General features: G+C 39.5%; 1 protein-coding gene across 1 annotated transcript; it reads left to right on the forward strand.

Moving 5' to 3' along the window:
- Positions 1-13072: 13072 nt before the first annotated feature.
- Positions 13073-14658, forward strand: LOC114893703 (protein TOPAZ1-like; the record flags this gene model as incomplete). The annotated part of the gene is given in 4 exon segments (XM_029219390.1): positions 13073-13289; positions 13292-13575; positions 13577-14246; positions 14249-14658. Coding segments are annotated over 4 exon segments (1581 nt in total), but the record flags the coding sequence as incomplete, so codon positions are not given.
- Between the last annotated feature and the right edge of the window lie 4604 nt (positions 14659-19262).

Below are 19262 nucleotides of genomic sequence, written 5' to 3' on the forward strand. Positions count from 1 at the left end.
TGGATCCTGGATCTGGGTGTCTTTTTCTAAAACGAAAAATCATTTTACAATAATCACTCAAAGAGGTTATCATATTGATTCTGCCAAAAAATTAAACACTTAATCTATATCACACGTGTTTTGGAGAAACTACCTCTCTCACAACATCACAGTGATGCATCATTTAGGCTCTGAACGCATAGCTCTTCTATGTTTGATGTCTGGTGCTGTTCTATCAAAACAATTTAGTACAAAAACCACAAAGAAGTGAAAACTTTGAAGTAGCCTTAGCACTGTGGGCCATACTTGTTTTCATTTCAAATCACCTTGTATATTTACTTGAAAGGAAAATGGTAACAATAACTCTTTGCAAAACAGGGAATATTAAGCAGTTCGCTTTTCCCATTTTTGTTTGATTTCTAGAAGACGTAAGCAGGGCCTATAGGCCTTAGGAGAGTACACCCAAAACTGGAAAATGACCCTCGTGTCCTGATTATTTCGAAGGAAATTTCTCCCTCTGCACTTTTCCATCCCAAGTGAGGGTTTCTGTCATCGCCACCTCTGCTGTTACCTTTGGAGATCAGAGAATACATAGATTCCAAATGCAGGTGGTACCTTATCTAAATGAAAACTCAACATATATTCTTCCTGAAAGACAAGGGCAACTCTCAAAGCATCCATGTTGCCCCTCTCTCCTGAAGGGTGACAACTGACACTTTGCATAGATGCTGCAGAAACAAACCGTGTGGAGACAGGTGAGCACAAATAGGCATCCACCATGCAAGGACCACCTGCAGACCTACATTCCACTTGTCCTGTCAAGAGATTGATGATTGCACCATGGTGATGGGGTTTATTGTACTTATAGTCACTCAAAGGCAGGAAAGAGTTGCAAGCATGTTGAGAGATTAAAATTTGCCCCTCTCTCACCCCCAAATATATAGCAGAAGCTTCCATAGAAGGCAGCATGGGGATGTTTAAAAAGTCTGAATCTTGGGCTTCCCTGGTGGCGCAGCGGTTGAGAGTCCGCCTGCCGATGCAGGGGACGCGGGTTCGTGCTCCGGTCCAGGAAGATCCCACATGCCGCGGAGCGGCTGGGCCCGTGAGCCATGGCCGCTGAGCCTGTGCTCCGCAACGGGAGAGGCCACTGCAGTGAGAGGCCCGCGTAACGCAAAAAAAAAAAGTCTGAATCTCAGAGTTTGCAATGTCAGGTTTGATTCCCAGCTCTTCCACTTACTAGCTGTGTGCTGTGGACAGGGTGCCTATCTTCCCAAGCCCGCATTTTGTCACCTGTAAAGTAAGTATACCTGTCCCACTTAGCTCACTGGGCTTTGAGACATTTAAATGAGAGAAGGGATGTAAAATGCCTTCACCTGGCAGCACTCCATAAATAATACCATTGCTATCTAGCCACCTAATGCTAGGTCCCTTCTGAATTATGTTCCCACTGCCGTCAAATGATTCTCACCCCAGGAGTGGATAGAGCAACTGCATATGCAAGACTCAGAAAGTCTTGCCCTGAGGGAGGTGGTCAAGAAGAGGCTGATGTTCTGAAGGGTTCTAGTTCCCATCTCCCTACTTGGTGAGGAGTCTTAGGCATACAACACACCCTCTTACTTTCTTTGAAAACCTCCTGATTAGCCCAACAGAGAAATGAACCGTCTGGTCCACACTAATTTCAGCCCCCCCGGAGGACAAGGCCAAAGGCACCAAATCCAACCTGCATACGCAAATTTATCTTTACACACCAGGCTTCAACAAGCTGCAGATTGGAAGTGAATTTCTGCGGTCACTGCTTTGTGTCTCTTGTCTGAATTGCACCTGAACATTGAATCTCTCTGATGAGTCTTAAAGAGGTCCTACAACCATGTGGAAAGCCCCAGGACAGTGGGTCTGGAGGAAACCTCAGACATCAACTCCACTCTGCAGCAGGATACCCTTCAGTGGCTTCCCATTGCCCTTGGGATGAGGTCAAAATGCTGACCACAACATATGCAGCCTCCACCTGGCCTACATTTTCCTTCGTGTTCCGTAATCCAGTCCAACCTCTTTGTTGCTGCAGAGCTTGCACAAATGCAGTCTGTCTGTCTGAAGTGCTTCTCTATCTCATCCCACCCCCAACTTTTCCTCACCAACTCCTCCTCATCCTTCAGTCTCAACTTAAACAACTTTCCTCAGGAAGCCTTCCTGACTCTTCAAACTTAGTCCTATCTTTCCATAGCACCGTATACTTCCCACTTTTTAAAATGCAGCACCTCAGAAGTATTTTTTTAATGTTAGTCTAACTTGCTATCCTATAAAATCCAAAAGGACGTGAACTGTATCTGATTTATTCGCAAATCTCCCCACTGCCTAGCACAAATCTTGGCACAAACTGAACACTAAACGAATGATCGTTAAATTAGGTTTAACCATCTGGTCTACCTCCCTTGTGTTACAGAGGAACCTGAGGGGGACCCAGAGAGGTGAAGAAACTCACCCAAGGCCACCGCGCATCTTTGGTTGCAGCCAAGAATCAGAATCCAGCTTTTCCAAAGATCAGTCCTGGGGTTCTTCCCATGCAACCTTCCCTCCCTCTTTCTGACAGTATTTAACTCCTATTTCTCACAATGTCTGCGCTTAAGATTGATTTGACATAGATCAAAATTTAGTTTAGATGGTGTGACATCCACCTTCTCCATTCTGTATGAGGATGAACAAGGAAGACTGCTATTTCTCAGTCTCTTATGGACATGCTGGGATTCTTATTTGGACATCACACAGCTAAGCGCATAGTTAGCATGTAGGAGCACACACTACCCCCACTGCTTTGCTCAGTGCCTTAGAAAAGTAAATGCCACATCACAATATCGCTTTGGTGTAACTGTTGAAATGGCCTTCTTTCCCCAATGAGGAAACATCCCAAATGAGTGCAAGCTCCCCTCCAGTGGTGTCATTTTCAGTGAAGCTTGCCTGTGTCATTTGCAGTTAGGGGTTCATTGGTCAGAAGTGTTTTCTAGGGATGTGCACAATGGAAACCATTAGAGAGATACTCAGAGCCGCCAGCTAGCCCAGAAGTTTAATCCACTATATTAACTGTAATGATGGTAAGCAGCTGCTAAAAGAGAGGAAAGATGAGGAAGCAAAAGAGTGCCAGCCTAGTACCAACATACTCACATGAGGTTTTAACAAGAGCCCCAGTGCTGGATTTAATATAATTATAGCATTAATAACCTCTTCCAGATTACTAAAAACACCTTTAAAATCTTTAGATAATGAAAGGATCTGAAGAGATTATTCAATAAACCTGTATATCTCCACTGTGAACTACCATAGTGAAATTCTATCATCACTTTTATTTTTGTTTGGGGTGGACTGGCAGCACTCAAAACTCTTGGGGGTAAGTTTCAGGATCATTTCTCAGCCAGACAGTTTCATACATGAATCCCAGAGAATGGTGACATTCTTCTTTAGAAAGCATTGGGTAGTATAGGAATTCTCATCTCTGCAACCAAAGTCATCAAAAATAAATTAGGACTTAAAAAAAAGAGGGTTATTGTAAAGGGCCTCAGATTCACACTTGTTCATCCGATAAATTACAGTATGTCATCTGTGCCAGTAACTCTGTATTAGAAAGCAGTCAATGCAGTATCTGCAGTACAAATTACAGACTTTGATCCCAACGTGCCTGTTAGAACAGAGGACTAGGTTTGCGCTTTTTATTTTATATCTCCAAATGTTTCAGAGTGAAGAGATGAGAAAGCGTATTGAATCCTTCGGTTCCCTCTTTATCCATCTCTAAATAGGATCTTAGGACTTTGTGTTCTTACCTCGCCTTTTATCCAGCCTGCAGTGTGACTCATCTGCAAGCACAAATTACCTCGCCAAAGTATTCTTAGGAGAAATAATTAGCCACACGCCCCTCCTCCGCATACCCTCCCACGTTCCTCAGGAGGCCCAGATGCCTGACATAAATCATTTAGTCCTGAGCCCTCGCTCACACCTTTCCCACTGGATTCCATAATTGGCAAAGTAGTTGCCAACTGGGTTTAAAGTGATTTGAAATTGTTTTCCATCCAGTCTTGCTGATAGCAAAAGGTTTCCCCTTTACCTCAAGCATGAGTTACAGTAACATGATTGAATGTAACCAGTTATTCAGTTCAAGCTGTGATTCTGATACAGTATAGACAATATGAATTCCCCAGAGCTCGGTGAGGCCATCTCAACGGTCCGTTTAAGTCCAATTCAATTAGACTCACTATGGTTCTTAGACTTCCTTAGGTATGTTTGCAGCAGCCCTCAGGGTTGAATATGAGACTGGTATTCATCAAGGACTTTTAAATTAGGTCTCAGGTGTCATCATTCTAAATGAATTATTACAGTGGTGTGTTCACACTGCTGTAGTTGAAGTTGTGTTAGCATCTCCTCTCCACCATTTTAATCCACTGTGGAACAGAACTTGTCATGTAAGGTCTCTACCAGAGAGTGGCTTTTTCCTTGAAACCTAGTTTTTAAAATAATTGGCCTACCAAGTAAACACTGTGATATGCATTTTTTGGTAGAGGGATAAAAAGACCACCTTAATTTATTTGGGGTTTTTTGTTTGTATGCTTGTTTTATTTGTAAGTGAGCACATAAAAGAATAGCTCTCAATATTGAATTTTCTCACATTTAACAGACTGAGGCGTGACTGCATCCCTATTGGGGGGGGGCGGGGAGGAGGAAGTGCCAGACCTAAAAGGAAAGTTAATACATTGGTGGGCTTCTTTTCAAAATTTCCTGTCGTCTGACTCTATAATCTCTCCTTCTGGAGCCTCAACTAACGTTTTCTTCTTTTAATTTCCCAGGCTTTATATGAGCCCCAGTCATGACATCAGCAAGCATGTGGGAACATCTGTCAGTGTGTAGCTATTTCAGACACATTAAAAAGTACATGCTCATTCCCCCATGCTAGAGTTGCCTAACAAACTATAGGTTCGAGCAGAGTGACAGTGACATTAATACCATAGTAGAGGGATCAGCCAGCCTAATGGAGAAAGCACCCTATGCATGTGTCATCAATAACAAATCACACGCTGTGCAGAAAATAAAATAATTACAGAACCTACTTTTCTTTATCCAGCCAATTCAGACACTGTGGCAGTGTTCCAAGTTCCCCAAAACCAAGGGGTTGCAGTAATCAGCCTCACTCAGAAAATGTATGCAAGAGAGTTTAAAACAACAGAGCCATGAAATTCAGAACAAAGCAACAACAGGTGAGCAGATTAAATGGGGCACTAATTGGGGAGTATATAAATCAGAATCACAGAATGTGAACACACTTAGGGTTTATTATTTGTTCTCAATGAAAGAAAAGCTGAACTGGCAAATTGATTGATATTTCTATATGCCATCTCTATGATTATACCTGTGACTTTTGTCTATAAAGCATAAAAAGGAGGTAATACTTTGCAGTTACATGGTAGATTTGCATAATTAACCAAACTGGAAAGCTCAGGTCCTCCAACTGTTCAAGACACCTAAATTATACAAAGAGAGTCTAACACTCTAACCGTGCACAAAGCTAAGTTTATTTTTAGTCACTAATATAAAGTCTTAAGCAAAATCATTATAGCCCTCATAGTTTACTTATTAAATGCATGCACGCTAGAGCAAGTAGTGAAAGCTTGCTTAGAGTGACTGAAATGGTGGAGGAAAATGCTAACTGATTTCAGTAACGAATACTACTTGCTGCTGATTTAAATGGATGGTCAATTTTTATTTCATAAATACATTCTTTAAGATGTCACATACATTAAGGATAATATGCACCAAACTAAACTTCCTCACTACCAAGACTTTAGGTTTCTCTGATGGGATTTAGATAATTAATCACACTAATCCTATCTCAGATTCATTGCTCTTGCTATTCCCCCATCACGAAAGCTCTTCCCCCAGATATACACACAGTTTCCTCACCATTAACACCGGGTCTCAGCTCAAATATCATCCCCAGAGACTCCTTTCCTGACCACCCTAGCTCCTGCAGTCCCCTTCTCACTGTCACAGTCTATCCCATTACCCTGGATTCATATTCTTTGTGAAATTACTACTTAGAACTACCTCGCTATTTATTTGCTGATATGGGTACTGTCACTTCCCCCGTTAGAATTTGGGCAGGAAATTTGTCTTTTTCACTTCTGTATCCCCAGTGCCTAGACAGTACCTAGTACACAACAGTAAGTGAATAAATGAATGAATGAACGAAGCACCTACACAAACACACATACACACACAAGGTGATAAGAAGTCAAGTCAAATTATACTGACACAGATTTATCCATGCTTTTCTGATGTGCAATATGGATCTATTCCTCAGAGGAAGAATTGGAGAGTTGCTACTATCAAGGATCATCATGAAATGTGTAAATAATGTGATGTAAAATAATATCTAGAATAGTCAAAGAACAAAAGAAACAATATGGGGCTTCCCTGGTGGCGCAGTGGTTGAGAGTCTGCCTGCCCATGCAGGGGAGGCGGGTTCATGCTCCGGTCCGGAAGATCCCACGTGCCGCGGAGCGGCTGGGCCCGTGAGCCATGGCCGCTGAGCCTGCGCGTCCGGAGCCTGTGCTCCGCAATGGGAGAGGCCACAACACTGAGAGGCCCGCGTACCAAAAAAAAAAAAAAAAAGAAACAATATGGACCGCTCAGTGAGGCAGGACGTCAAATTCCTAGGTTATCATCTTGGTTTCCACAGTTTGGAATCTGGCTGGGTATCCATATGTAGCTAAAACTGAGTGCCTAGTAGACACCATGAACACAAAGGAAAAGTCAGTCCAATGGGGATTTCTAATTCCAGCGTTACGGAGAACTAAGTATCTTAGGATAGAACCCCGAAAAGTGCTGAATAAATTATAAAAGCCTTTTTTTCTTAAATTATAGTAAAACGTACCTAACATAAAATATGCCATCTTAGCCATTCCTAAGTGCACAGTTCAGTGGCATTAAGGACATTCACACTGTTGTGCGACCGTCACCACGACCCACCCCCAGAACTTCTTGCATCTTGCACAACTGAAACTCTGTGCGCGTTCTGAACAATCGGGAGGACTCCCGATTCTCCTCTTCCCTCACCCTTTGGCAGTCATCATTCTACTTTCTGTCTTTATGAATTTGGCTACTCTAGGTACCTCATGTAAGTGGAATTATACAATATTTGTCCTTCTGTAACTGGCTTATTTCACTTAGTATAATATGTTCAAGGTTCATCCACGTTGTAGCACGTGTCAGGATTTCCTTCCTTTTTAAGGCTCAATAATATTCCATCATGTGGATACACCACATTTTGTTTATCCATTCATCTACTGGTGGACATGTGCGTTGTTTCCCAGTGGGACTTTTGGCTATTGTGAATGATGCTGTTATGAACATGGGTGTACAAATATCTGTTGAAATCTCTCCTTTTAATTCCTTTGCGTATATACCCAAAAGCAGAATTATATGGTACTTGAATCATATGGTAATTCTATTTTTAGTTTTTTGAGGAATCGCCATACAGTTTTCCACAGCAGCTGCACCACTCTGCATTCCCACCAGCAATGCACAGGGGTTTTGATTTCTCCACAACCTCATCAGCACTTGTTATTTGCTGCTGTTGTTGTTTTTAAATAATAGCCGCCCTAATGGATAGGAGGTGGTGTCTCATTGTGGTTTTGATTTGCACTTCCCTAGTGATTACTGATGTTGAGAACCCTTTCATATGCTTTCTGGCCATCTGAATATCTTCTTCAGAGAATATTCAAGTCCTCTGCTCACTTTTAAGCAGGTTATTGTTTTCTTGTTGCTGAACTGTAGGAGTTCTTTACATATTCTTTTTAGATATTGTAGAAGTGTACATTAATATGTACATATATATTTATAATACATATTATATATTCTTTATAAATTATCAGATATATTATTTGAAAACATACCTCCCATTCCATGGGTTGCCTTTTCACCCTGTTGATACTGTCCTTTGATGCACAGACTTTTTTTTTAAATATTTATTTATTTTTTGGCTGCGTCGGGTCTTAGTTGCCGCACGTGAGGTCTTCATTGAGGCTTGCGGGATCTTTCGTCGTGGCGTGGGATCTTTCATTGCGATGTGGGCTCTTCGCTGTGGCACACAGGTTTCTCTCCAGTTGCAGCACGTGGGCTCTTTGTTGCAGCGCACAGGCTTCCCTCTAGTTGTAGCGTGTGGGTTTTCTCTTCTCTAGTTGTGGCATGCGGGCTCCAGAGCGTGTGGGCTCTGTAGTTTGCGATGTGCGGGCTCTCTTGTTGAGGCACGTGGGCTTAGTTGCCACGCGGCATGTGGGACTTTAGTTCCCCAACCAGGGATTGAACCCACATCCCCTGCATTGGAAGGTGGAGTCTTTACCACTGGAGCACCAGGGAAGTCCCACAGACATTTAATTTTGATGTAGGAAAAACCATTTTTAAAATTCATGGCTATTGTAAAGAAACTATACTCCTGGTACCACCGTTTGCCTGGGAGGTATATGCACGTTCCCGGATGCTTAGATCTTGGGTCTTACCAACCAGAGGTGTCAAGAAAGGAAACAAACCTGGGGCCAAGTAAAGCAGGGAACATATCTTAAAAGTTGAGACTTCTCAAAAGTGACACCCTCAGTGGGTATGTTTTTTATAAAGGTTTCTGAGAGGGAGACAGTGGGGATATTTGCATGTCTCAGCCCTGTCTCTGGTTAGAGCATAAACAAAGAATATTCTCGCCTAATAATTCCTAGCCATAAGCCCATTTTCATGCACGTTTGGGGCCAGAATTCATTACTGCAGAAGGCCAAGAAAACTTAAGCTAAAAATTTACTTTGAAGTGGTCTTCATCAATGGATCCACAAATTCTCTCTGGCAAAACACAGTTTAGACCTCCAAGAACAAATAAAATTGCAAAGAATATGAGTTCACAATCACTAGACACATGAGAAAACAAACTACCACAACTAGGAATCAGAAGAAAAAGCAAACCGTAGATACTGGAACTGCAAACCTGCAGCTACTGAAACAGTAATATATTGACCAAAAACTAAATATGTTCACGTTTAGAGAAATTTTTTTAATGTTTTCAAAATTATAAAGATCAAGATATTATCAAAGATTACCAATAGGCTAGGAAAGAACTAAATAGAGCTTCTAACATGCAAAACTGAAATTGAAAAAAAAACCAATAGATAAATAAAACTGCAGTTTAAAAACAACTGAAGAAAAAATATGAAAACTTGAAAAGATTAATAAATTTCCAAGAATGCAGTACAGAGAGAAGCAACAACAAGGAAAATATGAAAGATGGGATAAAGACCAAAGACATGGAGGACAGAATGGGGTCTAAAATAAATTCAATCAGAGTTTCAGAAAAAGAAATTAGAGAAAATGAGGGAGAAGCAAGTATCCAGAACTGGAAAGTATCTACCACCCTTCAGATTCGGAAAGTGCAACGAATCTCAAGAAGGATAAATAAAAGTAAAATTCACTGATCACACCAGAGAGAAAGATACCAAAAACAAAGTAAAGGTCTTAAAAGCAACCAAAGAGAAAAGATAGTTTACCTACAATTAAATTCATAGCAAGCAACATTGAAAGCCGAAAGACAGTGTATATCTTCAGTGAACTGAGAACAAATAATACAGAATTTTAAAGACTATCAAGAATAAAGGCAAATAGACTTCCCTGGTGGTCCAGTGGTTACGACTCCACGCTTCCACTGCAGGGGGCACGGGTTCAATCTCTGGTCAGGGAACTAGCTCCCACATGCATGCTGCAACTAAGAAGCCCACATGCCTCAACTAAGAAGTCCACATACTTCAACGAAGATCCCGCGTGCCACAACGAAGACCCGGCACAGCCAAAATAAATAAATAAATAAACAATAAATAAATAAATAAATATTTTTAAAAAAAGAATAAGGGCAAATAAATACATTTTCCACACACAAAAAAAGAGAAAACAGAGACATTTCTTACCAACTGACTCTCAAAAAAATGAAATTCTAGAGCTTATAATTTTAGGAAGAATGAAAATTATACCAGAGTGGGGCCTGGGAAGCAAGAAATGAAGAAAGAACAGTGAGGGGGAAAAATCTTCAACTACATAAAACAATAAAATATCTAATTTGTGGAGTTAAAAAGTAATCAATACGGAGCCAAAAATACTAAATATGTTAAGTCAGAGAGAATAACCGGAATTGGTCGTCTTAGGTTTTGAGTGTCTGACAGGACTGCAAAGATAATAAGTGTACACTATCTTAAGCTACATATGCATGTTAAAATTTCTAGGGTAAACATTAAAAGAATGGAAATAGTGTATATAACTTCCAAGCCAGTAGAGGAGGGGAAAATGGAATGAGAAAGGAAAAGAACAAAGCTAACACAAGAAAGACTTAAACAGGAAAAAAACCAAAAATTATTTGAATGAACAAAAGATTAAAATAGTAATAATGATAAGAGCAGAAAGAAACACTGATTATGAATTCCAAATAGTGCACAAAGACATAAGCCAATATAACATGCAAGCTCTAGTTACAAATAAAATCATATTTTATAAATCACAGCACCTACATGCATTGATTGGACACACAGCTTAAAATATTTTGATCAGGGATTAAAAAATATGCTAGAATTTTTTAAATAAAAAGGCGCACCACCTATATCAATCCAGTGTAGAAATATACTGAGATACATGAGTTAATAAAAAAGGCAAGTTGCAGAATTGCACATACGACGCTTTGTTAAAAAAATTTTTTGAGTGTGTATGTATATGATTAGACTCACACATAAACACACACATCTATGTAAAATGCATAGAAAAAATCTTGGACGCATGGGAGACTTCATAACTATGCATTTTGCATTGTTGAAAATTATTTATACAATAAGCATGCATTCCTTTTATAATTAAAAAATTAAAATATAGAAAAAAAATTTTAAAGTGCATCTAAATTCTAGAAGAACAATAAACAGATAAGAAAAACAAGAGGGAATAAGCTGAAGGTCATGGAAAAGAATCAAGTGTAAGATGGTATAGGGAGAAAAAAAAATAAGAAATTGGAAAACAGAAACACCAAAAGGTTATATAAATGTTGCTCCTATTTAACTTTTTTTTTTTTTTTTTTACTGGCTCTTTTATTTACGGGTTGGTTTGGGGTTTTCTTGGTTTTTTAATGTGTGTTGGTATGTTGCCAAAGCTCTAGATTTCTCTGGAGCTAATTAAGACCCTTGTCTGGATTTGGACCCTGCAGATAAAGGTCAGAACTGCTAGTGGGGCTTTCAATGGTTTTAACTGTTGTTCTTTGTGCTCCTAAAAGCTTAACTCCTCAATTGCCAACCTGAAAAATGGTGTCACCCCCCCCTTTCCTGTTTAAATCTTTGTCCATTTAACCCCTCATTAACTCATTAAACTCCTTCAACTGAATTTACATGTCTGTTTCTTGCAGCTTTGGTATTTTCCAGAGATACTGCTGCCTGGAAACATCATCTTGTCTCTCCTATGGCTAGTTAACATCGGACCCTGATTTTCCAAACTGCCACGGCTTTTTCAGGATTAAAAGCCCTGAGAGGGAGGTGTTAATCAGAGCAACACCCAAAACAATTGGACTCGAGGTACCAACTCAAATCCTGAGGTAAAAGCAGCCTGAAAATATCCAGTGGCTCCCAGGCATCGAAAAAAGTTATGAAAACCGAACAAGAAAATGGGCAGGAAAGGACTAGGCAGGAAATGAGGTAATGAGTCATGTAAATCCTAACATCTCGCCACTGCTTGTGTTAAGAAGGAAATGAAAAAAAATAAATGTGCCCCTCCATACAGCTTAATTTATAGCAGAATACGAAAATATTCTGCTGATGAAATTTTTGAGAGATTCAGTTGCACCATTAGTTATTAAGTTCTCAAAAGAAAATATAAACTAATGGCATGGCTAATTAAAATTGTGGCCTCAAAATACTGTAGCCCAAATCACTTTATTCTTAACTAATGAAAAATAATACGACCCCCTATTGAAGACGTCTTTTTTTTTTTTTTTTTTTTTTTTTGCAGTACACAGGCCTCTCACTGATGTGGCCCCTCCAGGTGCGGAGCACAGGCTCCGGACGCGCAGGCTCAGTGGCCATGGCTCACGGGCCTAGCCGCTCTGCGGCATGTGGGATCTTCCCAGACCGGGGCACGGACCCGTGGCCCCTGCAATTGGCAGGTGGACTCTCAACCACTGCGCCACCAAGGAAGCACCAAGGAATTTTTTTTTAAAAGAAGAAAGAAAAAGAATGATCCAGCAATCCCACTCCTGGGCATATATCCAGACAAATCTGTAATTCAAAAAGATACATCACCTCTGTGTTCATAGCAGCACTATTCTCAATAGCCAAGACATGGAAACAACATAAATGTCCATGACAGATGAATGGATAAAGAAGATGTGGTACATATATACAATGGAATACTACTCAGCCATAAAAAAGAATGAAATAATGCCATTTTCAGCAACATGAATACAACTAGAGATTATTATACTCAGTGAAGCAAGTCAGAAAGAGAAAGACAAAATACCACATGATATCACGTATATGTGTAATCTAAAATATGACACAGGGCGGGTGCCTGGTGGCAGGAGCAGGTTTCATGCGGCCGGTGGGCTCCTGTGAGCGGGCGCAGAGGGCCTAGGTGGGAAGACAGGCGGCCCAGGGGCGGATGCTGAGGCCACCACCCTCAGGCCCCACAACGGCCCCAGGGCGTGAAGGTGACAGCAAGGCCAGCGCAGGGCCAGGTGAGGCGGGAGGCTGCAGCCCTGAGGTGGGGGCGGGGGCGCGAGGAGAGCAGGCAAGAGAGGAGGATGGTGGCCCGGGCCATCTGGGAGAGAAGAGGTGGAAAGTGACAAGTCGGGTGAGACGTCCGGGCCTAGGAAGGCCTCAGCAAGGCAGCTAGTGGCGGGGCCTGGGAGCCAGGTGGGCTCTTCAGACCCATCAGACCGGCCTGGCTTAGAAGCAGTGAAGGAAGCAGAGCTACACTTGCAGTCGGGAAGACACACCAAGGAAAAAAGAAAAGTTACTGAAGCCTCAAGTGATGATCCACAGCCAGGGACTGACCTGTAAACACATTTATGGAGTACTACAGAAAGTTTCCGCCGGGTATACACTTTGATTTACAAGTGTTAAATGACCTTCTAAATTCTTTACTCAAACATTGTTTATTGAAAGAAGTATTTCAGGTCATGAACCTCAGCATAATGGTTAAAATGCTGCCTGCTCTGAAAATATTACTAAAAATATTCGAGTATGTGGCAACTATGAAATTAAGGAATGCTGTACCTGCTTTGATATCTTTTGCGAGCTTGTTGAAGCTGGGATGGTACTTGATCCAGAACACTCTAACTATATTATTAAGCTTTTATACCAAGTACAGGCTTCCAAGCAAGAAATAACTGCAGTTCTGGGAATGAAATCCAGGTTACGGACGAGGCAGTTTGAAAAGAACTGGAAGTGTGATTTAGAGTCAGCCTTGAATGAAATAGAACATTGTAAAGAAAAAGATGACTGGACCAAATTGGGAAATTTATACATTAACATAAAACTGGGCTGTGAAAAATTTGCAGATTTCCCAGAGATTTTGTGCTTGTATTGCTGAAACACTAACAAAAGACTGTAAAGAAGAGAGACCAGGTGTTCCATTTCGTGAATTCGCTGAAACAGTTAGCAAAGATCCACAAAATAGTGAAGTAGATAAAACTTTGCTGGGAAGAATCGGAATCAGTGCTATGTACTTCTACCACAAGCTGTTGCAGTGGTCCAAGGGAAGGAAGGTCTTAGATAAACCATATGAATTAAAAATACATTTTACAAGTTTAAAAGGACTTATAGGGCCTGAGAAGTTAGCACCAAGATGTCAAGTTGTGAATATTGCAGCAGAAATTTTTCTAAAAAGCGGAAGCCTAGATGGTGCTATTTGGGTATTAAGGGAGTCAGAGCGAGTCACCAATACACCACTGTGGACTTGTGATAGACTGGATGTGCTCAATCGGCATAATCTGCTCTGTACAACTGCACGTGAAATCTTAGCGAAGAGTCTTTACAGACAGACATTTGAAGTTTTGCAAAATCTACCAGGTTTTCAAAATTCTCAAGATGCCTGTGTAGAAAGCAACAGTCTTTGTATGTCATCCTCCGGAGCAGAATTCATGATTTCAAAGACCATCCCTATTGCTTTTTCCTTTCTTAGAAGATTAATTACTTCTTTAGGAAGAAGTTGTTTACGGCTCAAAGCCAGAGCCCACACAAAAGTGCTCTTTCATTGGGTTGCTACCCACCATTGGAGGGAAATTTATACCGAAAACTTCTCCTGATTCCTTCCTATTTGTCTGAGATTGAAATGCTTTTAGCTATTGAAATCTTCCTGGTATCTAATGCTAATAGTATTCAGAGTCCTGGAACTTCTACACAGATGCTGCAGATAGTTTTAAAAAGATGTGAAGAAAACAAATCTCAGAGCAAGGATGACTATCAAACTGCAGTGGAAAGATTAATTATGGCTGCTCGTATATCAGATCCAAAGCTTTTCATTAAGCACATGACCATCAATGTTAATAAGGAACAGGTTTATAGTATGGAACATTGTTCTGCCCTGAAATGGTTGAAAGAGAATATGAAGTGGGCTGGAAAGGTTTGGCTTTTCAATAACCATTAGTTATTAAAGGATTTTTTTTTTAAGTTCAAGTAATCATTGTTGAAAATAAAAGGCAATGAAAATAAAGACAGTTTTCACTATAAAAAAATAAAATAAAATATGACACAAATGAACCTATCTATAAAACAGAAACAGAATCACTGACATAGAGAACAGACTGGTGGTTGCCAAGGGGGAGGGGCTTGGGGGAAGGATGGATTGGGAGGTTGGGGTTAGTAGATGTAAGCTTTTATATATAGGATGGATAAACAACAAGGTCCTACTGTATAGCACAGAGAACTATATTCAGTATCCTATGATAAACCATAATGGAAAAGAATATTTTTAAAAAGAATGTATGAGGGACTTCCCTGGTGGTTCAGTGGATCAGATCCTGTGCTCCCAATGCAGGAGGCCCGGGTTCGATCCCTGGTCGGGAACTAGATCCTGCACGCATGCTACAACTAAGAGTCCACATTCCGCAACTAAAGATCCCACATGCTGCAATGAAGATCCCGCAACTAAGACCCCGTGCAGCCAAAAATAAACAATAAATAAATAATTTTTTTTAAAAAAGGAATGTATATATAACTGACTTTGCTGTACAGCAGAAATTAACACAACATTGTAAATCAACTATACTCAATTTAAAAAAATACTAAAACTGAAAAAAGAAAGAAAAAAACCCATGAATAACTGAACAAAAATTCCACCTATTCTTAAAACACTATCATTTTTTTTTCCTCTGCAACCCCTTTCCCAAATACAGAGAGAGAAAGAGAAAAGGAAGAGGGTCCAAAGTACAATCTTCCCAAGATTTGGGGCCTCTAACAGTTGGGAGGACAGTTTGTAGCCCTCAAAGGAAAAGCACTGGGAAGATGGCATTCCCACCCTGCACCCTGGTCCACCACCTCCTGTCTGCCATGGTGGACTGCATAGGCCAACTACTTCCATAAGACTGATACCTGCCTTCTATTTGTTATCAGAGGGGGTGGGAAAATAAGCATGGGTGCTTTCAAAAATTAGTCGTTCCAGATGTTTTGATTTTAATGTATGCGTCTTACTAATTTTATAAGAAAATAAAACAACAATCTAAACAATATAGGTCAAACTAGAAAACATTTCTCCTCTTGGGAAATAACTGCTGGATGTAGATTTCTTAAAGATATATTACTTGGATATTTTACCTTCTTTTTCAAGACTTTTCCAGAAAAATGTGTTACTTTTATCACATGAACTTCCTTTTATATAATGCAGAGCCTAAACAACTTGCTTGTGTAAGGGAGGGAAATTACTTTTTCTCTACCCACCTTAAGTTCATTAGCTGGGACTCTGCAAATTAGGCTGAGAAAAGACAGAGTAATAAGAGAAAAGCAAGAAACAAACAAATTTATTAGCATGCGCATCACACATACACACAGGAGTACTCAAAGATGAATAACTCAAAGAGGTGATTAGAACTTGAACTTATGTGGAATCTTAGCAAAGAATAACAATTTTGTAGAGAAGTAACAAAACAAAGGAAAAGGTCTTTGAGCTTCTTGGAAGGACAAATTATGGGAAGGTAAATATAAGGAAACTAATAGTAGATAAGGGCCAGTTAGTAAAGTTTGTTATAAAGATTCCTCTGGTGCTATCTCTTAGCTAATAAAGATCTAGAGTAGTCTCCAGTGATTAACTTCTGTCTTTCCTGGTAAAGAGGGGAGGGGGGACACTTTTACACATTTATGTTCTGCTTTTAGGCAAATAGGGGGACTGCAGAGAACTTTTCTTGTATCTGCCTCTTCTTAATTGCCTTCAGCTCAAAATAACCCTTGTTTTAAAATAGTGTATTTTGGGACTTCCCTGGCAGTCCAGTAGTTAAGACTCTGTGCTTCCATTGCAGGGGGCATGGGTTTGATCCCTGATCAGGGAACTAAGACCCCCACATGCCACATGGCGTGGCCAAAAGAATAAATAAATAAATAATAAAATAAAATAGCATATTTTGAGATGGCATATTCTGCTGCCCTTCACTTATTAGATATTATGACTGATGTTGAAGTAACTTTTTTTCTATTTTAAATTCCCTATCCATTCAAAAATAAATTTTAAAATTCCCAGCGTGGGAATCTTAGCTAATACTTGTAGAATATCAGGTCAGCCTCATTGGTTGTCTGTGTTGTCGAACCATACCATACACCAATTTCAATTAAGAAAAACAATTTAGGTGCTTCGACTGTTTTTCAGTAATAATACCTTGCTTCATTTCCCACCTTTAACCTTGACGTAAGTGTGGCAGTTAATGAGATATTTTATAGATGAAAATTTAATAAGAATTTTAAAATAATTATAATCATATAAGTAGTTTAAAGTTTTGACTTTTATAAGATTCACAATGAAGACAGAGATTTGAAGAAATATTTTATAATGGATAATTCAGCATAAAATTGATTCTCTCCCATTTTGTGAAATTTTACTTAATGACTTCTATATTTCCAAGCTGCCATGGAAGTAGAAGCCACAGGCACTGTTAATTAGTAAACAGAAGTGTTTTTATCAGTCAATTCCTGCACCAACATGTGATTTCTCTGCACTGTTGTGATAAATATTTGTTATCATCCAGTGTGTCTAAATGGGTCAGCCATCATGGAAGAGTAACTCTGTCATTTTTGTGTGCTCCAAATATTAGGAGGGTAAGTCTATATTGCCCATAAGCTCTAGGTTACAGTGATTCAAACCTACATTCTATGGATTACAAAAGTCCAAAGCCAAACTCAAGTGTTTAGTAAAACTAATAAACCTATTTATATGTTATCCAGAGCTTCTCCTTAAATAGCTGAGTTTATGGTTCTCCCCCAGGTCTTGCTTATGTCACCCTGGTCTTGTGGTAATGCTGTTCTAGTGATAAAACACTGCCTTCATTTAAAAAAAAAAAATCTACCTACACAAGACATTGGTATTAAGGTTGAGAACTGAAGGGAGAAGTCTTTACACAATATCAAGCCTTGGACATGCTTGTTTTCTTTAGTCTTTGACCTCCCACCATGAGGGATTTCCTCTTATCCTTTCAGGGCACAAGATAACAAGCCACAGTGCCATCTCCCTGTGAGCTGATCAATACTTACATTAAATGTAAATAGACTAAATTCTCCAACCAGAAGACTTAGAGTGGATGGATGGATAAGGAAAAAAAAAGACCCCGCTATATGCTGCCTAAAAGAGAATCAATTTAGCTTTAAGGAAACACACAGGCTGAAAGTAAAGGGATAGAAAAATATATTCCATGCAAACAGAAACCAAAAGAGAGTGGGAGTAGCTACACTTACATCAGACAAAATAGACTTTAAGTCAAAAACTGTAATAAGAGACAAAAATATTATATAATGATAAGAGTTGATTCATTAAGAGGAAATAACAATAGTAAATATATATGCACCCAACATCAGAGCACCCAAATATATAAAGCAAATATTAACAGCTCTGAAGTAGGGAACTTCTCATCCAGACAGAAAATCAATAAGGAAACAATGGACCTGAACAACACTTTAGATCAAATAGTCCTAACATACATATTAAGAACATTCCATTCAACAGCAGCAGAAGAGACACTCTTCTCAAGTGCACATGGAATATTCTTCAGGGTAGATCATATAGCGGTTCCTCAAAAAATTAAAAATATCACAAACATATGAAATAGCAATCCCATTTCTGGGTATACATCCAAAAGAAATAAAATTATTATCTTGAAGGAATGTCTGCACTCCCATGTTCACTGCAGCATTAATCACAGTAGCCAAAATATGGAAACAATCCAAATTCATCTGTCAACAGATGAATGAAGAAAATATTGTATATATGTAAAATCAAATGTTACTCAGCCTTTAAAAAGAAGTAAATCCTGCCATTTGCAACAACATGGATAAATCTGAAGAACATTATGCTAAGTGAAATAAGCCAGACACAGAGAGACAAATATACCTTAAATATAAACAATTTTTGTTTGTCAAAAATAAATACATAAAAATAAAAGTCCTGTGGGCTATACCTTACAATATTTCTTCTTCATTGCATATACTTGTTGGAAGTTCTAACATTTTTTTCCCACTATTATTTTTTTTATGAGATCCCCTGATACATATAATTAGAACCTGGATTACTTCAATGGTTTTTTGCTGCCAATGAGTATAAGCTTCCACAATTGTTCTAAGAAACACACACTTTAGGTTCTTGCCAGTGCAGATGGTGCCTACATCATGTTAAGCAGACAGGTTGACTGAAACAATTTGATGTTGACCTTTGCTAAGTGAAAAAAGGGACGCTGTTTGCAATTTCATGTTTAATGTACTTTGTACATCGTAGGTACTCAACAATGCGGGCTAAATGAACAGTTGTAAAAAAAAATGTTGTTGGTAAATAACTTCTGAAGTCTTGGATGCAATTAACGTTTTAGACGGGAAAGATCAAGAATTCCCTGGCAGTCCAGTGGTTAGGACTCCATGATTTCATTGGAGGTCCTGGGTTCAATTCTGGGTCGGGGAACTAAGATCCTGCAAGCTGCATGGAGCAGCCAAAAACAAAATAAATGGGGAAGATAAAAATGATAGCTCAATATTCAACACTTGTCAAGAAGAATGTAGCCTGAG

Source organism: Monodon monoceros, unplaced genomic scaffold (assembly GCF_005190385.1).
Source record: "Monodon monoceros isolate NGI ecotype Baffin Bay Population unplaced genomic scaffold, NGI_Narwhal_1 Super_Scaffold_1, whole genome shotgun sequence".
In the NCBI taxonomy this organism is placed as follows: Eukaryota; Metazoa; Chordata; class Mammalia; order Artiodactyla; family Monodontidae; genus Monodon; species Monodon monoceros.